A 25,982-nucleotide genomic window follows, 5' to 3' on the forward strand; every position below is an offset into this window, starting at 1 on the left:
AGTAACTACACTACAATGTTAATGTAAGCCTACTTGTGACAATAATAAATAAACTTTGAAAAAACTATATCCTTTGTCAAAGAGAGGTGGGAATCGTGCGACTTGGGCCTCTGGCTTACGGAACCAGTAATATTGCCTTGCTGAACTGCAAAGTCTCAGTCTGTCTTATTGCTATCAGACTAGCAGCCTCTCAGACAGAGAGTTCTAGCACAGGTTGGGCACCTGGGCCCAACTCCACTGCTCCTGCTGGAAATTCTGTACAGTTGCCTACAAGACTGGTTCACCCCTGTGTGCCTATCTCATCATGTGAAATCAACACCACTGGAAAAATGAATTATTCAGCATCAACTTTCAGCTCACTGACCTCCATGAAGAAGTACCTCATTGGATTTGGATTCTGGATTTGGAAACCTTTCTTTCTTCTCTGTGGTCTCCGCACTGTAGATTTTTCTTTATCCTTCACTTATTGTACTACTGCAAAGAAGAGTCTGTAAAATAAACTAACCCTTTCAGTTCATCCTATCTCGAGTTTGCTGCGGGGTTATCAATAGAAATTTTGATCACACACAGAACTGAGGGGTTGGGAAGTATGCCACCAGTTTGATCTCTTTTCTATAGAAAAGAGAAGGCACAGGGTTGAAATGTCTTTAAGATTACGAAAGGATTTGATAGAATAGAACTAGGGAAGGTTTTCCACCTATGAGGGAGACTAAAGTCAAGTCCATTCTTATAAGATAGTCACCAATAAATCTATAAGGAGTTCAGAAAACAGTTCTTTCCCATAAGAGTGGTAAGAATATGGAATTAATCACTACAAGAGGCAGTTGTGGTATGGCAAAAAGAAAAAATACATTTATGATCATCTAGATGAACATAAGAGTAAGAAAGAAATAGCATGATATACTGCCAGGGTTAGAAGAGAGGTGGGGGGAGATTTGTATGGACCATAAACATTAGCATTGACCATTTGGGATGAATGACTTACTTTATGCCCCCATTTATTCTGAACTTTAAACATAGATGGACTTCTCCCATCTGCGACTAAATTCTGTGGCAGGAATGCAGAGTGTTTCCTGCTGTGGAAACCATGCCATATCTTCCAGCCCCGACCTAATTAATTATACACCCAGGGGCTTTGCACCATATTCTGTATGGGAAAGCATGATGGCATGAGTCCCGCCATCATATCTGGATGCCATATTGAAAAGGTGCCTGACATCCCCAACCCCTATTGAAAAGAAATGGAGCTCCAGGAACATTCTGAAGTTGGAAGATAGACCTCCTCAATGACACTGAATCTGAAAAGTCCATCTCTAGATGTTCTCCCCTATCCAATGACGTAGTGTTTCAGGGTTCATGGTTGCTGGTGGCCTCCATCTCAAATTCTGGAGGCAGTCCCAGGCATTGTTTAGGTTAGTCCCAAATTCTGCACACCATGTTGTTCCAGAAATGTTTTTGGCTGGTGTTTTTTCCCACTGGCGGAAGTGAATGGATCATTCCGGTTGGACCTTCATCTGCAACCTATTAGTGGTATACAAATCCATTTAATGCTGGCCACCAGCAGGCTCCCTAATCCGCCACGACAGGCATCAGGGGAAGATCCCAGAGGAAATTCACACTGATGTGAATTATTTTTGGGCTCCTTGAGTCCCTTACAGATTATAAGACCATGCTATGCTTAACCAATGTTTTAGGTGTGTATACTTCCCAGTAGGAATTGGTGCACTGTAGCCAGGATTTAGGTGGCAGCAAAGCATTTTGCTCTGTTTCATTTGACATAGATGAGGACATCACAGAATTAAACTGATGAAAAGTCCAATTATGACTATCAGGAAGCTCTTCTTAACACAGAGAGTGGTTAACGCCTGGAACTGCCTTCCAGGTAGGTTAATGGAGACATTAACAAAACTCAAATCATTTAGGAAACAGTTGCTGCAGTGATGGTCATTGTAGATTGTCTTTTGCCCTGAAAGATGAACAGCTCTTTCAATCCTTGTTACAGGAACCCTTTACAAAGCAGGAGCTAGGAGCAGAAGACAAAATCCATGAATAGAATCATTACAGTGCAGAAGAGGCCATTTGGCCCATTGAGTCTGCACTGTAAGGTAAAATTGTCAAAGTCCCAGATGACCTTCGGTTGCTCTGACTGGTGGTGATCACCACACCTCAGCCAAGGAGTAAATTTGAGAAGACAGACATCACTGATCTGGGAACTGAACCCATGCTGTTGGCATCGCTGTGCATCACCAGCCAATTGTCCAGCAAACTGAGCTAAACCATGTACAATTTGGATTATATAGCGATTAGTTTCACTATGAACCCACGTAAAATATTATTGTTCTGAGTTAGTGCAAAGCTTCTAAATTCAAATTGCCTGATCAGTCAATTTTTGTTGCATTAAATTCCCACTCTACGGTGTGATGTATGTTGCATAATTCAAGCTTTTCCCACACAGAAACCTTTCTGAATTGTCAGGGTTGTACAGTAATACATATCATAATTTGATGGAACAGATAAGAAGTTTTCTATCCAGTTAATATTGCCACTTAAGGAAGCAATCAAAGGCATGCACCATGTCTTACTCAAGTCTTGATGTGGAGATGCTGGCATTGGACTAGGGTAAACACAGTAAGAAGTCTCACAGCACCAGGTTAAAGTGCAACAGATTTATTTAGTAACACAAGCCACAAGCTTTCAGAGCACTGCCCCTTCATCAGGTGAGTGGGAGCTCTGTTCTCAAACAGGGCATATATAGACACAAACTCAATTTACAAGATAATGGTTGGAATGCAAATCTTTACAGGTGATCAAGTCTTAAAGGTGAATGGAGAGACGGTTAAGCACAAGTTAAAGAGACATATATTGTCTCCAGCCAGGACAGTGAGTGAGATTTTGCAAGTCCAGGCAAGTCGTGGGGGTTACAAATAGTGTGACATGAACCTAAGATCCCAGTTGACGGCATATATGGGGAACTTGGCTATCAGTCTCTGCTCAGCGACTCTGCGTTGTCATGTGTCGTGAAGGCCACCTTGGAGAATGCTTACCCTAAGATCAGAGGCTGAATGCCCATGACCGCTTAACTGTTCCCAAACAGGAAGAGAACAGTCTTGCCTGGTGATTGTCAAGTGGTGTTCATTCATCTGTTGTCGTAGCATCTGCATGGTCTCCCCAATGTACCATGCCATGGGACATCCTTTCCTGCTGCATATCAGATAGACAACGTTGGTTGAGTTGCAAGAGTATTTACCGTGTACCTGGTGGATGGTGTTCTCACGTAAGATGATGACATCCATATCGATGATCCGGCACGTCTTGCAGAGGTTGCTGTGGCAGAGTTGTGTGGTGTCATGGTCACTGTTCTTCTGAAGGTTGGGTAGTTTGCTGTGGGCAGTAGTCTGTTTGAGGTTGTGCAGCTGTTTGAAGACAAGAAGTGAGGGTGTGAGGATGGAGTCTACCAGTCAGATAAAACACCTATCTAACTTGCTTAAAAATTGAGAATCCGTCATGGGTCAGTCCACTGTTGGGGCAATGCCTTAATGAAAAGAAGCATTTGGTAAAGCTTGACTTTTAGGCAAAGGATGAAAGATGTGTATCATTGTCACAGCACTGTTACAGGAACATAACAAAAATAACAGACAGAGGAAGAGCTGCTGATCCATTCAGCTTGTCCCATACGGTTGAGGTGTTCTGTCCACCATAATACATACGGTCCTCACCCCATCCTAAAGCCATGTAATCTCATGGGACAAACAAAGAAACAGATAAAACTTAGGCCCATTAGGGTAAAAAGATTTGAAAAATTTCTCTCTGATCTTCTTAGGTGATCAAACCTAGTCCATGAGGGGAAGCAATGGCCCAGTTGTCTTATCGTTAGACTTTTAATCCAGAAACTCAGCTAATGTTCTGGGGACCCGGGTTCGAACCCCACCACAGCAGATGATGGAATTTGAATTCAATTAAAAATAAATAAATCTGGAATTAAGAATCCGTTGATGACCATGAAACCATTGTCGATTGTTGGAAAAGCCCATCTGATACACTAATATCCTTTAGCAAAGGAAATCTGCCATCCTTATCTGGTCTGGCCTACATATGACTCCAGAGCTACAACAATGTGGTTGACTCTCAACTGCCCTCCAAGGGCAACTACTGATGGGCAATAAATGCTGGCCAGCCATGTCCTACAAATGAATAGAAAAAAAGATCACTCTGGGGCATGCTGGCACAGTGATTAGAACTGCTGCCTCACAGCGCCAGGGACCCGGGTTCGAGTCCTGCTTGGGTCATTGTCTGTGTTGCACATTCTCAGTAAGAAGTCTGACAACACGGGTTTAAGGTTGTCAGACTTCTTACTGTGTTTACCCCAGTCCAACGCCAGCATCTCTACATCATTGCACGTTCTCTCCATGTCTGTGTGGGTTTCCTTCAGGTGCTCCAGTTTCTTTCCACAGTCCAAAGATGTGCAGATTAGGTGGATTGGCCATGCTAAATTGCCTCTTAGTGTCAGGAGAATTAGCTAGGGGAAATCTGGTTGGTGCAGACTTGTTGGGCCAGATGGCCTCCTTCTGCACTGTAGGATTCTATGGTTCTACACCTCTATGCCTGATCTACTGATATGTGGCACCTACATCCAATTATGAGGTGATCTCTACTCAATGGAATATCTTTTCATGAAATTTTTTTACCAAAATGGTAATTGGTTTTTAATTAATTTTTTTTTCTTCTTTCTCCTGTCTATGTTTACAGAGGAAGATGGTGAGTACACACAAATTATTAAATTTTAATGTCTACAGTTAGTCATAAATAGTGAATTGGCTTCAAACAATAACAAACTGTGTTGTCAAGCTGTCATTTGGAACCATGTGCATGAATAATGAAGAAGTATGTATAATGAGTTACCTTTCCGAATCTGCTAAGTGTTCATACGTGGGCATTTTGAGGTTGTCTTCTTAATATGCAGTTGGGTATATATTGTCGATGTAACACAACAGCAGTTTCAGTTTGGGAGGTGATTAAACCATTTATTCAATTAGGAAAGAACACTGAAGCCCGAATTACTGTAAGCCCAGAAGCTTTCCTGAGATAGAAGTGTATAAATGCAGTACACACCCAATAATGTACCACTCCCAGCTAACATATGCCAAAATTAGAACTTAAGTACCTGAAGTGGTGCAATTTTTTAACTGATATTTCATTCGCCATGCATCACTTATACCATTCCCCAGCAAATACAATTAATTGAAAATCAAAATACATTGGAAATCTGAATTAAAAGCAGAACATATTAGATAAACGCAGGGAGCCTGAAAGTATCTGTGGGGAGATAAACAGAATGAACAGAATCTTGTTCTCTCACTGATGGCGAGCTTGGATGCATGAAGGGCATGTATTTTAGTGGGATGGTGGGGTGCGGAACACTGCCACCTTCCTGCCTCCTCTGGAATGAAGTTTTGGGCAGAAAGGCCCAAAGTTGATTTTCCCATCCCACCACCTTATTGAGGCTCTTTGTCAATTAATGACCACTTAAAGGACCTCATCCTGCCACAGTGGACCCATGAAACTGTACGGCCAGCTTGTCAACTCCTATGGGGGCTACCTTAATCTAAAGCACTCAGTACCTGATTGAGGGACTGGACATTGGAAAAGTGTGCTGCTAAGAGCCACCCCACCCTGCCCGGGTTGCTGACTGCTCTGTAAAGTAAAGTCTATTTATTCGTCACAAGTAGACTTTCGTTAACACTGCAATGAATTTACTGTGAAATTCCCCTAGTTGCCACACTCTGGCTCTGTTTAGATCAATGCACCTAACCAGCACCTCTTTCAGACTGTAAGAGAAAACCCACACAGACACAGGGAGAACGTGCAAACTCCACACAGACAGTAACTCAAGCTGGGAATCGAACCTCGGTCCCTGGCGTTCTAGGGCAGCAGTGCTAACCACTGCGCCACCATGCCATTCTCTCCTCATGATCCACACTACACGACAGTATCCTGGAACATGGTGGAAACCCAATGTAAATAGGCCTACCCTGAACATTAAGACCAAGAGACATAGGAGCAGAAGTAGGCCATTTGGCCTGAGTCTTCTCCACTATCTAGTTAAATTATGACTGATCTGATATAATCCTCAACTCCACTTTTCCGCCTTATTCCCATGATCCTAGAATTCCTTACTGATTAAAAATTTGTCTATCTCAGCCTTGAAGACATTTAACAACACATCCTCCATAGCTCACTGCAACTATCTACCTGGGAGAAGAAATTCCTGCTCATCTCCATCTTAAATGGTCAACGCCTTACTCTGATTGTGCCCTCTGGTTCTAGACTCTCCTACAAGGAGAACCCACTTCTCAGCATCTATGCTGAGAATCCTGTGTGTCCCAATAAGATCTGCTCTCATTCTTCTGAACTCCAATGATCACTGGTCCAACCTACTCAAACTCTCCTGATAAGACAATCCCTCTATATCTGGGATCAACCAAGTGAACCTTCTCTGGAGTGCCTCCAATGCTAGTATATCTTTATTTAGATAAGGGGACCAAAACTGTTCACAGTATTCCAGATGCAGTCTATCTCGAGCCTTGAATAGTTTTAGCAAGACTTCCCTATTTTTATACTTCATTCCCTTTGAAATAAAGGCCGATGTTCAATTTGGCTTCCCAATTACCTGCTGAACTTCCATACTAGATTTTTGTGATTCATGCACAGGACTCTCAAATCTCTCAGTGCTGCAGCTTTCTGCAGTCTTTCTCTATTTAAACAATATTCAGCTCCTTTATTCTTCATACCAAAGTGAATAATTTCACAATTTCCTACATTATATTCCATCTGCCAAGTTTTTGCTCACTCACTTGTCTAGATCCCTCTGTAGACATTTTAGCCAGAATTTTACTGCCTCGCTTGCCCCGGAATCAGAGTGGACAAGAATGATAGGACAGAATTCTCCATTGGCCTCGGGCGGGATTTTGTAAGCCTGCCCGAGCGAGGTCGTAAAATCCCACCCTTTGTGTCACCCTCACCACTTGCTTTCCCACATATTTTTATGTGATCCGCAGACTTGGCAAAAGTACATTCACTTCCCTCGTCCAAGTCATTAATACATATTGTAAATCATGCCCCTGTTTGTCCTTATAACTTTGCAATTTTCACTGGGATTGTGGATTTTTCAGGCTATATTGTTTTAAAAACCAAATCGGACAAAAGGAAATCCACACATAAAAATACGATGTACCTTCATGTACATATAACGCATCCACACACACTCAAGTGCATACATATGTTTACATACAAATAAACTAACTAGCACACATCTGATATATGCACACAAAATGCTCAAACTCAAGGGTTCCAGTACGACTATGAAGTGAAATGTTTCCTGTTCAATACTGCATTGGCACTTTTAATCTCATGTCATCTCTAATGAGAACCCTTCAGAACTGCGACATCAATGTTTGTGGGTTAGTCTACAGTTCAGACATTGAGAAGAAGCGGAATGTAATGGAATGAAAATCTCAAATATGAAAAACCTAGAAACAAATAGGGTCAAGAAAGATAAAAGCTCTGTTTACAATATTTGTAAAAGATAGCAGTAAATTTCTTCCGGTTTCCTGTGCTGGAAATTCAATCCTTTGCATGACTTCTCCTCACTCTTCCCTTTATTTGTGGTAATGTGCAACTCCAGAATGGAGTCAAACTCCAGCTTAATTTAGCTGGGCATTTTGATGGTAAATCCTTCTTGTCCTTCCCTATTGTCTATGTTCCCTCTGTGTTTGTGTTTAAAAAGTAGCTTTAGCATTTGCTACAGCATCATCGATCTTAACCATAGCAGCAGAATGTGCCTCTTTCAACATTCAGTATGACTATGACTAATAATAAATGTGTAACTGTGATTTCTTTTCAGAATTTCTTTAATATTGTTTTTTATTGTACACCTTACAGAGTAAAATGCCAAGAATTCGCCAGTCCAAAATGTGGATATGTAATTGGATGCCAGGGGTAGTCCTCTTGTGTTGGTTTTTGAGTCCTGTGGGGATTTTCTTTTTACTGAATGAATGCTCCTTTATGCTTACACTGCACCAAAAAAAATTGTTGATTTGCAACTGAGGTGGACTTAACCTGTTCAACAAAAACCTTTAAATGAACGTTTGTGTCTGTGGCAGTGTGTAAGGAATTGGAAGCACATCTTTCACGATTGCTGCATTTGTCCAGTTAGCCTTTTAGAATGCCAACCATTATAAGTTTTTATGTTTATTCATCCGCTACCATCTCTAATTTAGTAATCCCTCCCCCTGACGCTGTCTAATGGACCACCGAGCATTATGGCTCCCTCACTAATGGAGATCCTCAGGGTCCTTATAACATGGGCCCTACTATAACATTCCCGATTTAACTGCTGGAGATATTGTATAAAGAGGGGAATTACTGTCTGTCAGTCTTGTCGTTTGCCTTTTCCTTCTCCACTCCAGTTTTAAGTTCAGGCTAATGACTGTCATTTCTTTTTCTATGATTTGCATGCCTTTAGCATGGCAGATTAATTTGGTATGGAGGCTTCTAAGTGGTATATTGTGTGTTTGTGATTTTGATGGGAAACTTCACCCCAGTCATCATCATGGATAGGGAGTGCTCTGTTATTACCAATTTGTGCCTGATGATGATGCAGTGCTGTTTGCTGTGGGAATTTCTGGTGCAGTATTCCTACAGCATAACGTACCATGACAGCAAATCTCCTGGTCGGAGATGCTACAGACAGGGGCAACATCCCTTCGGGGGCTTAGTATTGCAGGGGACTTCCTCTCAACTTTGACATGTATTTCTATTAGAACTGAATTTCCCTCCTCCAATATGCAGCCCTCATCTCCTCCACATGCTATGTCTCCCTGGTTTCTTTGATGCACGTTGCCCTCTGGCACATTGGGCGGAATTTTATCATTTTTGTGCCAAGTGCTGGCTCGGGTGCGAAAGCCAGCACGCAGCTGCACAGCCAGCATTTCTTGCCAGATAATCCACCCCTCGGTGTAAAAGAAAATGGAGGTGTGGCCCACGCCATCACGCTGGCAGGTCATGCCTGGAAAAGCTGGCAAAGCCAAGAATCCCAAGATTGGGGCTCCCTTTTTAAAGGATGCTCCGAATTTAAAAAAAAGAACTGCCCTCACCACCCCCCCCCCCCCCCCCCCCACGTAAAGGCAACACACCCCCATAGACAGAGGGAACCTCCTCTCATGGAGCCCCCTAGAAGGGCCACCCTTGGCACTGCCACCTGGGGACACTGCCAGGCATGTCTCTCTCTCTCTCCCCAGGGGCTGTACTTACCTGTGCCCGGCTTGTTCTGTTGGCCTTGTGCCAGATATGTTGTAAAGCTTGCTAATGTGGGGGAAATTCCAATGTGTGGGGACAATACAGCGGAGAAGTGCTTTAATGATGGGATCATTTTTTAAAATGAGGTTCCTAACCTTTCTGATCCCAACCATCGAGATTCTTGTTTCTGGAATCTCGGGGATTTGGGGTCCAGGTTGCCACTGCGTCCATAGCAAATGAGGGCACGAAATCCCAGCCATTGTCCCAGTGGCCATTCCTTTTGTGTGAAATAATAGGCTGCGAGAATGTAGTGAGCATTGCTGCTCATTATGATCCTGTTTCCTCCTGTTGCCCACATAAATTCCATTCTCAGCAAGATTGACTGGCTATTGATTCGGATTAGATTGATTGGCTGTCCTCATTTGAGGAAGGATGTCCTTGGTATAGACTGTGAAGGTTTACCAGGCTGATTCCTGGAGGGCAGGTCTGTCACATGAGGAGAGACTAAGTTGGTTAGGATTATATTCACTGGAATTTATAAGAGTGAGGGGACTCTCATAGAAAGTATAAAATTTTAACAGGGTTAGACAGGACAGATTCAGAAAAACTGTTCCCAATGGTGTGGCACAGTGGCGCAGTGATTAGCAATGCTGCCTCCCAGTGCCGGGGTCTTGGGTTCATTTCCCGGCTTGGGTCACTGTCTGTGTGGCGTTTGCACATTCTCCCCATGTCTGCATGGGTTTCTTCTGGCTGTTCTGGTTTCCTCCCACAGTCCAAAAGATGTGCGGGTTAGGTGCATTGGCCATGTTCAATTGCCCCTTAGTGTCCCGGGATGCATAGGTTAGAGGGATTAGTGGGGTAAATATGTGGGGTTACGGGGATAGGATCTAGGTGGGATTGTTGTCAGTGCAGATTCGATGGTCTGAATGGCCTTCTTCTGCACTATAGAGTTTCCCGGATTCCATGGTGGGGAAGTCCAGAACTATGGGTCATAGTTTGAGGATAAGGACCTTTCAGAACAGAGGTGAGGAGAAATTTCTTCACCCAGAGTGTGGTAAATGTGTGGAATTTGCTATCACAGAATGTAGTCGAGGCCAAAGCATTGTCTGATTTCAAGAAGAAATTAGACATAGCTCTTGGGGCCAAAGGGATCAAGGAATATGGGGGAAGGGGGATCAGGATATTGAATACGAAAATCAGCCATGATCAAAAGGAACGGTGGAGCAGGCTCGAAGAGCCGAACAACCTACTCTTGTTTCTGGGTTCTATGACTTATTCCTTGGTCTACGACAGCTGACATAATAATGGGAAATGCAGCACAAATTGAGATTTCACCATGGGGTATGGTCTGTATGGTGTGGTATCAGATCAGAGTGTCCAATACAAACAGTGCCCACTGCTCAAACAGCCCTGCATCAGCCTATCTGGGATGAAGTTCCTCTTTAAATGTTACTATTACTGAGTCTGGATGTGCTTTGACATGCCTATGTTGGTCTGATGTTAGAATCGGATGAAGTCCAGCCTCCTGAAGTTGTTGAAACTAGTGGAGAGTCCTCAGAGCCAGTGACAGAAGAGGTCAAAGGCCCTGAAAGTGTCGAGGAACCTGAAATCCCTGCAGCAGTTGTGGAACCCAAGGATAACCCATTGGAGGGAGAGGCTACACTGGAAGAGGAAGAGATAGAAGTTCTGCCACCACCAACTTCGCCAAAAGGTTAAACAACCCCTCCAGCCAGAAATCATATATTTCAATAGAAATATATCATCGGCTTACCTTTCCCTCAGTAGATGGATGTCCCCTTTGTCAGCCTATGCAGGTTGAATTTGCCTGAGGTGTAAGCTATTATAACTTTTGTTCCACACATTTCAGGCTCTTAACAACATAATATGGTATCTTAAATAAGTGTAGCCAAAAAAATAAAGGATATATCATTGGCTAAAACTGAGATAGGAAGACATTCCTAAATCAAATTGACTGGATACTCAATAATCTAATATCATTGTATCAGTTTAGAAAATTAATTTGAGCCCAATTTATATTGTTATGATCTAACTGCAGAAAATATGCCAGTGAGTAGAATAATATTTTATAAATCAAACAAAACTTCAATATATTTTCATAATTCCTTTTCTGCATTTGATAATTATTTAATATATAAATATGACAATTTCCTTTAATAAGATCTGGGTGTGTTCTGTGGATTTTTAAAAACAATTTTGTGAAATGCAGCTATTGTAGGCTGACAATAGGAGAACATTTTACCTGCTCTTGAATTCTCTGAAGCTTCCCAGACTCACATTCTTTTGCGGTGACAGACTAATAGTCTTTTGCATGAAATGCAAGCACTAACACATGGAGCAATTTAGGAACTAACATTTACTCACCAGTCAGTGGCTTTTGTAAAGTTTCCTCTTGGTAACTTGAACAATCATCTGCATATGTTGATATGCCCTTCTACGTTTAGAACCTAATGATGGTATTTTATTGGTAATACTGTATATACAAAATATATAATGTATGCAGAAATTATTGATAACTTCTATAAACTGTAGAAATGCTATCATGTTGGATGGTTAAAACATTTACCTACTTGTATCAATGTATGGGTTTTCATCATCTTGTACATATAGTTTACGACAACCATTGGTCTAAGTTGTCACAATTACATTGTATAATAATTATGGAAAATAATAATGACCCAGATTTTGCTGTCAAAATAATGCTGAGTCTACTGGCCTTTGCCAGTATGGTACAGCAACTTAAGGTGAGAGACATATGCGCAGTTAAACTCAAATGTCCGAGGAAGTTGCACAGCTCTGTTGGATAACTCTGCAAAAATGGCACATTGCAGTCTGCCTTACTATTAAAATGCATTGGTTGCTTTGAAATTGCTGCATTTGCATGGTGGATATGAACTAAGCTCACCACACCAAGTGAAGTCTTAACTATTCTTGTCCAACTGCTCTCTTAACTATGTGAGAAGTATTAATTACTGCCAATCAACTGCTCTCGCACAGAAAATTACTGGTTACAGATGTGAAATCTCATTCCTCCAAGTTTTATTTGTTGGAGATCTAAAAATCGTAAAATTTAAAACAAAAAATAAACTTTTACTTTTCCCTGTTGTCTTATTTCCCACTTAATCTAATCTTTTCTCCCCTATGTTTATCTTATTGTTGTTGATTTGACACTTAGTTCTTTCTTGTTTACATTTCCATCTCAGTTCTTGTGCTGTTATTTTCACAATCCTTCAAACCGATTGGTTACAGTTGCTTGTTCGCACATCTCCCTGTTTCCCTGCAATGTTATCAGTTTTCAATAACTTGATTAAATGTAAAAACCTAAACATTCAAGGGCAGGTCTAAGAAATGGCAGACACCTCTAAATGTCCCCTCACAACAAGCTTTATGGTCTAGTATTCACTGAAATAAAATCTGAATGTATGGGCCAGTGTGGCCAATCTGTTCTGTGTAGTAACATTCAGGACTTAAGAAAATAGGGGAGGAGGGAAGACCTTGCCTCGGATATACAATTTGTATTAGGTAGGAAGGACTTTGTACAACAAATTTATGTAATCTCCCAAATAAATATTCCGTGAAATGTTACCACAGGCAGTTGAGAAAGGCTCCACTCTGATCTAACATCATTATAATCTTCAACTATGCCACATTTCACAGGTGGCATTTCTATGGTCTCAGTTCTCAGTATATGTACAGAATGAGCAGGTTATAGGAATTAAAATAAGGAATTGTATATAACAGAATTGAGTGTCACATATTAGGAATGATCATATGGAAATAATGATGATCATGGAACAGTGTATTCTGGTCACAGAATCCACATCATTTCCTTTTCTTCATGTAAAGATAACTAACTGAATAACGATTGAAGAACTTGCCTCTTTGTGTGTAGCATTTGAAGGATGGTCTTAGAAATGTTGTCAATACCAGTTGGTTAAATATTTGTAGAAACAATTAAAATGCCGAAAGTGGAGTTTGGTAAGAAGTCTCACAACACCAGGTTAAAGTCCAACAGCTTTTTTTGGAATCACAAGCTTTTGGAGCACTGCTCCTTCCTCTGATGCTTCACTCACCTGATGAAGGAGCAGTGCTCTGAAAACTCATGATTCCAAATAAACCTGTTGGTCTTTAACCTGGTGTTGTGAGACTTCTTACCGTGCCCACCCCAGTTCAACATTGGCATCTCCACATCATAATGTGGAGTTGGTTCAGTAGTCGAAAGAATTCATCCAGTGAGTTACTGAGCCCTGCAGACCAGAATGGTTCTATGCTTGTTTCCAAGATGTTCAAAGTAGGAAAGTCAACCAGTCTGGCTGAATCCTAGATTACAGGGTGACAGGTGGAAATACTGAGATTCTAGTCATATTCTTCATGTAGGCCTTTGATATGGGACTGGTGCCAGAGCACTAGAAGGTATAAAATGTTACACCCCTGCTCAAAATAGAGGAGTGACGTAAACCTGATAACTGTAACCAGTCAGCTGTCAGTGGTGTGGAGACAATAATAAATATAGAAAAATATGGGTTAATAAATGACAGCCAGCACAGATTTTGTTGAAGGCAAATTATCTCTGACAAATTTTTGATTGTTTTTTTTGATGAAGTAATGGAGAGGCCGACAAGGGCAGTGTAATTGATGTAGAGACTTTCTAAAAGGCAAAATAGATTTGTGGGCTAAACAGTGGCCATGGGGTTAAAGGGGCGTTGGCGATATGGAAAAACAATTGGCTAAGATACAGAAAGCAAAGAGTAACGATGAACCAAAACAGAAAATGCTGGAAAATCTCAGTAGGTCTGACAGCATCTGTGGAGAGACAACAGTAGGTCTGACAGCATCTGTGGAGAAAGAACAGAGCCAGCGTTTTGTACGAGCCTTCGTCAAAGCTTGTCAACTCAACGTTCAATGACAAGGTTCCTTGGATTGCTGTTCCCGCTGCATCCTGAGATCCACACTCAGTGCCACATGCCACCATATGCACACACTTGATATCTCTCTTCAGCAGCATCGACTCACTCCATCTCAAAGCTGCCTTTATCCTCAGTTTCATTTAATTATTTGCCTCATCGGACACCTTAACAAGAAACTTTTTCCTCTTCCTTTCAGGCATAGGGGAATGCAACTGCCAAAAGCCAGCTCTGACGAAGGGTCATCCTGACTCAAAACGTTGGCTCTATTTTCTCTCCACAGATGCTGTCAGACTTGCTGAGATTTTCCAGCATCTATTGTTTTTGTTTCAGGTTCCAGCATCTGCAGTATTCAGCCTTTATCTTATCTGAGTAATGATGAACGATTGTTTTCCCAACTGGAGGAAGGTTTATAGTACAATCCTGCAATTTTGGTATTAGGACCATTACACTTTTTGATATATATTAATGAGTCCAGTTAGGTGTAAAGGGCATAGTTTTAAAGGTATGCAGTGAAGAAGAGGATAGTAGTAAATTTACAATCTATATCGACGACTTAGATGAAGGGACCAAGTGTACCGTTGCCAAATTTGCTGATGCCACAAAGATAGGTAGGAGAGTAAGTTGTGAAGGGGATTTAAGGAGTCTGCTAAGGGATATAGATAGGTTAAGTGTGTAGGCAAAATATTGACAGATGGAGTATAATGCAGGAAAATGTGAACTTGTCCACTTTGGCAAAAAGAACAGAAAAGCACCATGCTATTTAAATAGAGAGAGCTTACAGAACTCTGTACAGAGTTGGAGTGAAGCCAGCGTCATTGAATATTTTTAAGACCGAGTTGGACAGATTCTTTATTGACGAAGGGGTGAAAGGTCATAGCAGGTAGACCAGAAAGTGGAATTAAGGCCACTATCAGATCAGCCATCTCATTAAATGCTGGAGTAGGCTCAGGGGCTGAATGGCCTCGTTCTGCTCTGACTTCATATGTTTGTATTGCGTGTATTCTGTATGCAACTTGAAGGATAGTTTGGAGACTTATTTCACACCTACCACTGAACGTTAGGACTGGCCGAAGGTAACTCTTTCTGTGTTCTGTTCTCTTTTGGAATGAAAACAGATTGCTCTTCATTCAGTGGATATAATTCCCAACTTGGCTGCCCAGACAGTAACCTGGGAGAGTGGATTGTGAACTCCATAGAGAACTCATCCATTTTAATTCCATTAAAACCCATAAAGGGATGGACAATCCACTGCACTCCAGGTTACGGCCCAGGCGGTGCAATTAGAAATTAGAAAGTTTACTGGTTTCTGAGTTGGCTTACATTAACAGTGCAGTAAAGTTACTGTGAAAATCCCCCAGTCTCGCACTCTGATGTCTATTCAGGTACACTGAGGGAGAATTGAGCATGGCCAATGCACCTAGCAGTGTTGGCACTGCAGACTCAGAGCAAAAAGTCTGACAACACCAGGTTTTAGTCCAACCGATTCAGCAGCGCCAGGGACCCAGGTTCAATCCCAGCCTTGGGTCACTGTCTGTGTGGAGTTTGCATGTTCTCCGTGTCCCTGTTTGGGTTTCCTTCAGGTGCTCCAATTTCCCCCCACAGTCCAAAGATGTGCGGGTTAGGTTGATTGGCCATGATAAATTGACTCTAGTGTCAGGAGATGAGCAGGGTCAATACATGGGGTTACAGGAATAGGGCCTGGGTAGGATTGTGGCCAGTGCAGACTCGATGGGCCAAATGGCCTCCGTCTGCACTGTAGGGATTCTATGATGATTCTAACCGGCACGTCTTTCGAACTGTGGGAGAAAACTGGAGCACCAGGAGGAAACCTATCCAGACATTTTGAGAGTATGCAGACTCTGTACAGACAGTGACCCAAGCCGGGAATCGAAGCCAGGTCCCTGGCACTGTGAGACAGTAATGTTAACCATTGTGCCAATGCACAGCCCTGGCATACTGCCATTCATATAGTGACATATTCCAGAAGATGTCATTCTTCATTTCTGAGCTGAGTTCTTTTGCTGTGGGAAGTTTCACAGCCAAGGTCAATCCTACCTTCAACAGTTCTATATAAAAAGGAAATAGAAGGTGTAAGAAAAATTCACAAGTGTAGTAACAGAACTGAGCAGTTTTAACTATCTGGAAATGTTGGATAAGCCAAGATGCTTTTCTCCAAACAAAGAGAAGGTGAAGAGGGGTGACCTGATAGAAATCTTTAAGATTATGAAACTAGGTGTACAGCAGACACTCATGTGGACAAAATCATCAATAAATCCAACAGAGAATACAGGAAAGTGGTAAGAATGTGGAACATACTACCACAAGAAGTAATTGAGGTAAATAGTCCAGATACATTCAAGGCGAAACTAGATAGAAACATAAAAAATAGGGGCATGAGAAGGCCAATTGGTCCTTTGAGTCTTCTCTGCCAGTCATTATGATCATGGCTGATCATCCAACCCAATAGCCTCATCCCACCTTCCCCCTATACGCTTTGATCCCCTTCACCTCAAGTGCTATATCTAACTGCTTCTTGAAAACTTTGAACATTTTGGCCTCAACTACTTTTTGTGGTAGTAAATTCCTTAGGCTGGATACCCTCTGGGTGAAGAAATTTCTCACAAACACATACAAGAAGAAGAAGGATTTGCTGATAGGGTTCAATAAAGATGGGAGAGGTGGTGGTGGCGGGGTGGTGGGTGAGGTAAGAGAGAGCATAAATATCAGCAGAGACCAGTTAGGCCCAATAGCTTGTTTCTGTGCTGTGTAGTTTCCATGTAATTCTATGTAATGTGTGCAGCTGTAGAAGGGATTGCTGGATAGGGGTCAAGAACAAGGATCCTGTGAAATTTTATTCTTGTGGCTGAGGAATGTGGAGACTATTGTAACATCCCTTCTGCCAACTTGGCTGAAATCAGGTGGCAGAGCTCAGATGGGCAATCAAACCGAGGACCCTCCATTTCACAATATTTCAGCTGCCCATTGTCTCCTCCAGCCTTCGGGTATAGCATTTTGATAGGATTATTGGGCACGTGGAACTTGTTCTATTAATTCTACGCCTCAATATCCTGTATTCACATCATTAGTTAAGGAATATAAAATTATAGAATAATAGAATCCCTCCAGAAGGAGGCCATTCAGCCCATCAAGTCTGTATTGACCATAATCCCACCAGGCCCTATTCCTGCAACCCTTTGCATTTGCTCTGCTCATCCCCTTGACACTAGGGTCAATTTAATGTGGCCAGTCAACCTAACCCGCATATCTTTGGACTGTGGGAGGAAGCTGGAGCACCCAGAGGAAACCCACGCAGACACAGGGAGACAGAAAGCTTTAATGACAAGACTCTAGCTGTACTATATTTCTCTTGTGAGCCATTACTGGAAGTATTGAGTTACTCATCTGATATCTTGGAAGAACAGCTTGTAACCAAAGATTTCTTGTAAATGGAAATGCTGGTCAACGTAAAGCAACACTCATCATCTGGCTGTGAGACTCGATGTTGAGTGTGGTTTCTCCTAGCTTTATGCTTCACTAAACCATTACTTGTCATCCCACGGTGTTTAATTTTGGGCAGAATTTTCCCATCCTGCCCGCTTCGGGAATCGCAGCAGGCGGGACAGAAAATTCAGCGGACCATTGCAAAAGTCATAGAATAGAATCCCTATTGTGCAGAAGGAGGCCATTCAGCCCATTGAGCCTGCACTGACAACAATCCCACCCTAGACCCTTTTCCCGTAACTCAATGCGGTTACCCTGCTAGCCCTCCTGACACTAAAGGGGCAATTTAGCATGGCCAATCAACCTAACCTGCACATCTTTGGACTGTAGGAGGAAGCCCACGCAGACACAGGGGGAATGTGCGAACTCCACTTGGACAGTGATCCGAGGCTGGAATTGAACCTGGGTCCCTGGCGCTGTGAGGCAGCAGTGCTAACCACTGTGCCACCCTGTTGACCTCGGGTGGGAATTTCCAGTGTTGGAGCTTGTGCAGCTGAAAATCCCGCTCTTTGTCTCTAGTTTGCATGGTTAGCATCAGAGCCACACCGTGACAATCTGACAGCATCCTGTACAGAATTTACAAGGCAAAAACAAGTCATTCAATCCCAACAGGTATTTACTGGTTTTTATGCCTCCCGCTCCATTTACTCCATCTCAACATATCCTTCTATTTTTCTCTTCCTCATGTACTTGTCTAATTTCTCTTCAATGCATCTCTGCCATTCACTCAACCACTCCTTGTGAAACAATGTTCCACATTCTCACCACTCCCTAAAAGACTTCTCCTGAATTATTTATTGGACTTATTAGTGACTATCTTATATTTAAAGCTCCTAGTTTTTGATTTCCCAGCAGAGGGAGTCTGATAGTGGCTTCAGCTTTGCAAGTAGGTTGACTGGGGATCTGACATTAGTTACATCTTTTTAAAGTTTATTTATTAGTGTCACAAGTAGGCTTACATTAACACTGCAATGAAGTCACTGTGAAAATCCCCTAGTCGCCTCACTCTGGCACCTGTTCAGGTACACTGATTTAGCATGGCCAATGCACCTAACCATCATGTCTTTCAGACTGGGGGAAGAAACCAGAGCACCCAGAGGAAACCCACGCAGACACAGGGAGGACATGCAGACTTCACAGGCGGTGACCCAAGTCAGGAATCGAACCAGGTCCCTAGTGCTTTTGGCAGCAGCGCTAACCACTGTGCCATTGTGCCGCCTGTCTTTTGGGCAAAGAAACATTGACCCTCCATTTCATTGCTTTACCTGGAAACTGAGATTAATATTCTCAGAGTGTAGTTGCAATGGTGAATTATTTTAAGCTGTATAAATTGTATATTGGCCAAAAAATTGGACTAGAAACAGAAACTAGAAGCAGGAGTGGGCCATGTGGCCCTTTGAGCCTGTTCTGCCATTGATTTTGATCATGGCTGGTCATCGAATTTAATATCCTGATTCCCCCCTCTTCCTCCTATAGCCATTGATCCCTTTAGCTCCAAGAGCTATATCTAATTTCATCTTGAAATCAGACAACATTTTGGCCTCAATTACATTCAGTGGTAGTGAATTCCAGACACCCATTACCCTCTGGGTGAAGAAATTTCTCCTCACCTCAATTCTAAAAGTGTTACCCCCTATCCTCAAACTATGACCCCTAGTTCTGGACTCCCCCACCATCTACTAATTACATTCTTTCTGAATCTACCCTGTCTAAACTTGTTAGAATTTTATAAGTTACTACGAGATCCCATCTCACTCTTCTAAACTCCAGAGAATATAGTCCTAACTGACTTAGCCTGTCCTCACATGACAGACTTACCATCCCAGGAATCAGCCTGGTAAACCTTCACTGTGCTCTGTCCATTGCAGGACATCCTTCCTCAGATAAAGACACCAAATCTGCACACAATACTGCAGGTATGGCCTCACCAATGCCCTATACAATTTCATCAAAACACCCCTGTTCTATAATCAAATCCTCTCGCTATGAAGGCCAACATACCATTTGCCTTTACTCCCTGCTGTATCTGGGTGCTTACTTTCAGTGACTGATGCACGAGGACTCCAAGGTCTCGTTGATTATCCATCTCTCTCAATTTACACCCATTTGAGTAATAATCTGTCCTATTATTGCTACCGAAGTGGATAGCATCACATTTATCCACATTATACTGCAACTGCCATGCAGATGCCCACACACTCAGCCTGTCTAAATCACGCTGAAGCATCTCTGCATCTTCCTCACAGCTCACCCTCTGAACCAACTTTGTATCATCTGCAAATCTGGAAATAATACATTCAGTTCCCTCTTCCAAATCATTAATATATGTGGACAGTTGGGACCCTACCAGAGATCCCTGCGGAACCCTACTCGTCACTGACTGCCAATCAGAAAATGACCCATTTATGCCAACTCTTTTCTTCCTATCTACTAACCAGCTTTCTATCTATCTCAAGATATTACCTGCAATCCCTATGTGCTTTAACTTTACGTAATAGTCTGTTACGTGAGACCTTGTTGGAAGTCTTCTGAAAGTCTAAATAAATGACATCCACTTGCTCTCCTCAGTCAACCCTACTAGTTACACCACCAAAAAATTCCAATAGATTTGTCAATCATGATGAATTGATGAAGGACACATTTTTTAGAATACAGTAAGGAGATGAAAGCAAGTAATTTCTCAATTAAATGGCACCTTGCCTTTGGAAATACATCCAAATTAAAAATAACCTGATGTAAAAACATACAATAAGATTTAATAAGTGTGGGTCAGGTATCACTCCGGGTGTCATGGTGACACAATGGTTAGCACTGCTGCCTCATAGCGCCAGGGACCTGGCTTGATTCACGGCCTGGGCCACCGCCTGTATGGAGCCTACGTGTTCTCCCCGTGTCTGCATGGGTTTCCTCCAGGCGCTCCGGTTTACTCCCACAGTCTGAAAGATGTTCTGGTTCGGTGCGTTGGCCGTGCTAAATTCTCCCGCAGTGCACCCAAACAGGTGCTGGAGCATGGCAACGAGAGGATTTTCACAATAACTTCGTTGCAATGTTAGTGTAAGCCACTAATAAATAAACTTCAAAAACTCCTTAGGCCTCTTATTCAGGGTTATTTAAGATCATTCTGTGTGCTGCCAAAAGAATATAAGTTGCTTCTTTATCCACATATAGATGCCAAGTTAGGTGTGTGGGTCAGCACAGAGAGTGCAATCAGGAATAAAATGTCAGGTATATTTCACATCAAAACCTTTGGTGGGTGGGGGTGCGGTGGGAATGATGGATGGGAAGTTCAAAGCCAAAGAGAATTTATAAGCTAGATCATAAAATACTTGCCTACCAAATGGATTTTTGAAAATCTACCTTCAGAAATGTACATTTCCTGAAAATCAAGCTGCCTGAATACAAATATACATATGCATAAATGCACATAGATACGCACATGCATGCCAACAATAAACACATATTGTACTGCACTACAAATACATAAATCACAGTCATCGCACCTTCAACATCTGACAAGTGGATGGTCCCTTTCCAATGCTCCTTTCGCTAATTCTCCTCTCTCCAAAGTCAACAGGAACCTTTTCCATATTAGACGGGTAGTGGTAAAGTTCTATTCTTCTTGTGCTGGGAGGCTCAGATTGAATTCTGTTACATTCTACTTCTCTTCCAATCCGTATTTGTCTTAATGCATGACTGCCCTTTGCTTCAGAATGGGGTTGAACTTTTGCTTTGAATTTGTTTGAGCTAGGTTGGGCACTTTGCTGCTAAATTCCTCTTGTTTTCCCCTCTTATCAAAGTTCTCTTCTCATTGCGTTTATTTGAAATAGTAGTTTCAAAACTGGGATTTTCCATCATTGATCCTAACCATAGCAGCAAGTGGAATAGCAAATGTTGGATTTTAATTTCCTTTTCGGAATTGTGTTGGCTTTGTTTGTTACTTTACATTTTGAAAGGTCTGTCTGTCCAAACCTGGATGCCAAGATTAGCCCTCTTGTTTTCTTGTCTTTCAGTCCCTTTGGAATTATTTTTTCTTGAATGAGTGTTTACTTATTATCAATGTTTTTAAAATATAAACTAAAAATTAATTACTTGCAATAAGGGAAGAGTTTGAAAAGCTTTACAGTGAACCAGATTAAATGAAGGATGTGAATAGAAAAATAAAAACACATCACGTTAACCTTCTTTCAAAGTTGAATATATCTCTCCTTACCCATTGGCACACTCCCTTCATCCCCTCGACATGCTGTGTCATGTGAGTGAGGTTCCAAACTCCACTGACATAAGCTGCCTTGTGACACCTTAGCACAGAGGCCATTCTTCTTGTGTGAGCGAGGGGAGGTATTGATGGTCCTTTGGACTGTAGGGAGCATCTCTACTCATTATCTTGTTCCCTCACACACTCAATGCCCAGAAAGATTCACAAAATACAGATTGGAAGCTTGCCTGATTTGTTCTGTTTTTCTTGATTCACTGGCACTGGGGCTTTGTGCCAGCCTACTGCTTTGTCTGAGGTTAGAGCGCCTGAAACTTCAATGTGGGTCCTCTGGGGTATATGGATTTTGTAACGGACCTTGCAGTCCACTGCTCTCATTTTTTTGAATGCTGAGGATAGATCTTGGCATTGCGCCACAATGGGCGGCACGATGGCACAATGGTTAGCACTGCTGCTTCTCAGCGCCAGGGACCTGGGTTCAATTCCCGGCCTGGATCACTGTCTGTGTGGAACCTGCATGTTCTCCCCGTTTCTGTGTGGGTTTCTTCCAGGTGCTCCGGTTTCCTACCAGAATCGGAAAGACATGCTTGTTAGGTGCATTGGCCATGCTAAATTCTCCCTCAGTGTACCTGAACAGGTGTGTGGTGACTGGAGGATTTTCACATTGCAGTGCTAGTGTAAGCCTACTCGTGACACGAATAAACTTTAAATAGTGCAATACAGGGTGATAGTGAATCAACAGTCTTTTTTAGTTTTCTCCTGATTGACTTCAAAGTTAAAATCTATTCCCTTGCGTTACAGTAGATTCTGATACAAACAACCCTCCATCATTTTGACTGAAGCAAAGTTTCACTTTAGGCATAGTTGTTCCTGTGTCCTGATATATTTTGACATGGTTATGTTGGTCTATGATTAGAAGCAGATGAGATCCAGACTCCTGAAGTGGTTGAAGCTGCTGAAGAGAACACAGAGACAGTATCAGAAGAGGACAAGGTTCCTGAAGCTGAAACCACCAAGGAACCTGCAAGGCCTTCGACGCTTGTAGAACCCAAAGACATCCCATTGGAGGGAGAGACTGAGACATTGGTTGCAGCTCCAGAGGAAGCTGATCAAATCAAAGGTTAAAACAATTCCTCTCAAAAATAATTATTTACTTCAGTTGAAGTATCTAATTATCCTGGGTTATTTCGACCTTCATCTCAATTCACCTTGCCCTTGCTCCTCTGACTTCACAGTCCTTCTGTCCTCCTTGAACCTTCCCCTCCAAATAAATGCTCATTTCTATGGTCACTCCCTTGACTTTGCCTTCACATATGGCTTATCTATCCACCTCATCTCAATCAGAGACATGGCCATCTCTGTACTTGTCCTTTTATCCCACCATTATCCCCTTCTAACTGCACTTCCTTCTATGTTTGCCCTTGGAAAGACACTTTCACAAGTCTGAAGAAGAGTCATACGGACTCGAAATGTTAATTCTGTTTCTCTTTCCACAAATGCTGCCAGACCTGCTGAGTTTTTTTTCCAGAATTTTCTGTTCTTATTTCAGATTTCCAGCATCTACAATATTTTGTTTTTATCCAAAAGTTTCACCAGCCTTTGAGTGAAGAATGTCCTTCTTATGTCAGTCTTAAGTAGCCTGCCCCATATTCTGAGACTGTCTCTCTTGGTTCTAGACCCTCAGCCAAGGAAAACATCCTTCCTGCATCTACCCTGTTGAGCCCTGTAAGAATTTTGTATGTTTCAATGATATCACCTCTCGTTCTTCTAAATTCTAGAGAATACAAGCCCTACCATTCCTCATAGGACAATCCAGCCATCCCAGGAATCAGTCTGGTGAACATTCATTGCATTCCCTCTATGGCAAGTATATCCTTTCTCAAATAGGGAGACTAATACTGTACACAATACTCAGGTATGGTCTCAATCCGGGTATGGTCTCAGTAAGGCTCTGTACAATTGCAGCCAGACATCTTTACTCCTGTCCTCAAAACCTCTTGCCAAAAAGGCCAAAATACCATTTGTTGTTCTAAATTCTTACTGTGTCTGTACGTTAGCTTTCAGTGACTCATGAACAAGGACACCCAGATCCATTTGGACATCAACACCTGTCACCACCTAAGAAATGCTCTTAAGTACTTTAAAACTATAAACTTTTTACCCTGTTTTTCTATCAATGTGGTTAACTTCACATTTTTCCGTATTCTATCTGCCATGTTTTTGCCCACTTAGCCTAGCTAAATCCCTTGAAGTCTCTTTGCATCCTCCTCACAACTCACAACCTTGTCTACTCCTGTTGTCTAAATTTGGAAATATTGCATTTAGTCCCCATATCTGCATCATCGATATAGATTGTGAATTATGAATGTACTATAATTAATATATTGTAATACTTCTTACTGAATACAAATCACTATATATGTACAGTGTAGATTCACCAGAATTATATGAGGGCACAATGGATTTAATTGTAAGCAGAGCTCATATTCCAGTTGGTTAGAAAGTTGAGTAATCCAACTGAGATATTTAAAGTTGTTGAGGAATTCAATGGCTAGATTCTCCAGCTGTCCACACCCTGACTCTGCTGTTGGCGAGGCTGGAGAATTTGGCACTCAGCCAAATCTCCCTTCACTTCAGCAGGACGGGAGAACCCTGGTTGCAAGTGAGGTTGGAGAATCCAGCCTGAAGCGTAGAGACAGAGAACATAGTGTACAAGGAGGCACGTCTGACGATAGTTCCCTGCAAATCTATGGAAGCAAGAAATGAAGTCAGATAAGAAGAAAACTATGAGTGTTGCAATACAAAGCCTCAAACAAAATCTTCATAATGATAAAGGGTAGATACCCAAGCCATTTAGAAGTGAAATCAAGAAGCATTTTTTCAAATAAAAATGGCCTTGAAATCTTGGAACTTGTTCCCCAAAAGTTTTTTGTTAGGTCAGGGTATCAAAGATTATGGGAAAAAACAGATATTGGAGTTGATCAGTAAGACCTGACTGAATAACAGAACAGGCTTTGGGCAGGTTGTTTCTGAATGGTTTGCCCCTGATGCTATGTTTTTGTGTGAGTGAACACTAGGTAAGGCAAAATATACAAAATACAAACACCACACAAAAATACAAGCTCTCAAATACATAAAAACAAGCATCAATGCATCACTAAGCACAAATGCTCCCAGTTAGACATATAAGTGTACTGACCTAAAAAGATCCCCATGAATTACATTCCCCAGTGACAAGCTGTTTTGTAGGATTGACCCAGGTTTTCTCCTAATAGTAAAAGTCTTGGCTTAAGTGAGAATAGCTGTCCAGATCCATGGACCAGGGTGAGGCGACTTCTTGCGAGGTATCCCCAGTATACCGGCTAATTCTATCTTTTACTCTCATTTTATGCTTTTTAAACTGTTCTCTAACTCTTTTAAACTCTCTGACACTGTATTCTGCACCTCCTGCTTTGTTTTTTCCCCTGTATACTCTATGAATGGTATGTTTTGTCTATATAGTGTGCAAAAAACAATACTTTTCACTGTATCCCAATACATGTGACAATAATAAATCAGATCAAATTAAGTGCTTTTAGAGATGAGAATATTAATGAGACCTCTGAATATGTGACATTTGGTAAGTACGGTATGGGAAAAGGGTGAAGTAAGATGAGAAATGATCGCACAGATGTAAACAGACAATACTGAGACGGCCACACATTATAAAGAACAAAGAACAGTACAGCACAGGAACAGGCCCTTTGGTCCCATAAGTCTGTGCCAACGTACTCTCTAATCTAATATTTTCTTGCCTCTATGTGGTCCATATCCCCCTATTCCCTGCCTATTCATTTATCTATCCAGATGCCTCTTGAACGTGGTTATAAAATCTGCTTCCATCATCTCCAGCAACATGCTTCAGGCATTCACACCCTCTGTGTGAAAAACTTGCCCTTTACATCTCTTAAACTTTCCCCCTCTCACTTTCAACCTATGTCTCCAAGCAATTGACACTTCAACCCTGGAAAAAAGACTCTTAACTATCCACTCAATCCAAGCCTGTCATA

The 25,982-nt window shown here is 41.9% G+C and overlaps 1 protein-coding gene across 1 annotated transcript in view; it reads left to right on the top strand.

The window, feature by feature from the left end:
* Positions 1-25,501, top strand: part of mgarpa (mitochondria localized glutamic acid rich protein a) — a 42,748-nt gene extending 17,247 nt beyond the window's left edge. The window contains exons 4-5 of the mRNA XM_080194441.1: positions 10,799-11,005; positions 22,850-25,501. Coding sequence (XP_080050567.1) covers positions 10,799-11,005; positions 22,850-23,058 — 416 coding nt within the window. The 3' untranslated portion in view covers positions 23,059-25,501. The remainder of the gene's footprint in view (positions 1-10,798; positions 11,006-22,849) is intronic.
* The last annotated feature ends 481 nt before the right edge of the window (positions 25,502-25,982 follow it).

This window comes from Carcharhinus amblyrhynchos, chromosome 1 (assembly GCF_965287045.1).
Source record: "Carcharhinus amblyrhynchos chromosome 1, sCarAmb.v2.hapA, whole genome shotgun sequence".
Classification (NCBI taxonomy): domain Eukaryota; kingdom Metazoa; phylum Chordata; class Chondrichthyes; order Carcharhiniformes; family Carcharhinidae; genus Carcharhinus; species Carcharhinus amblyrhynchos.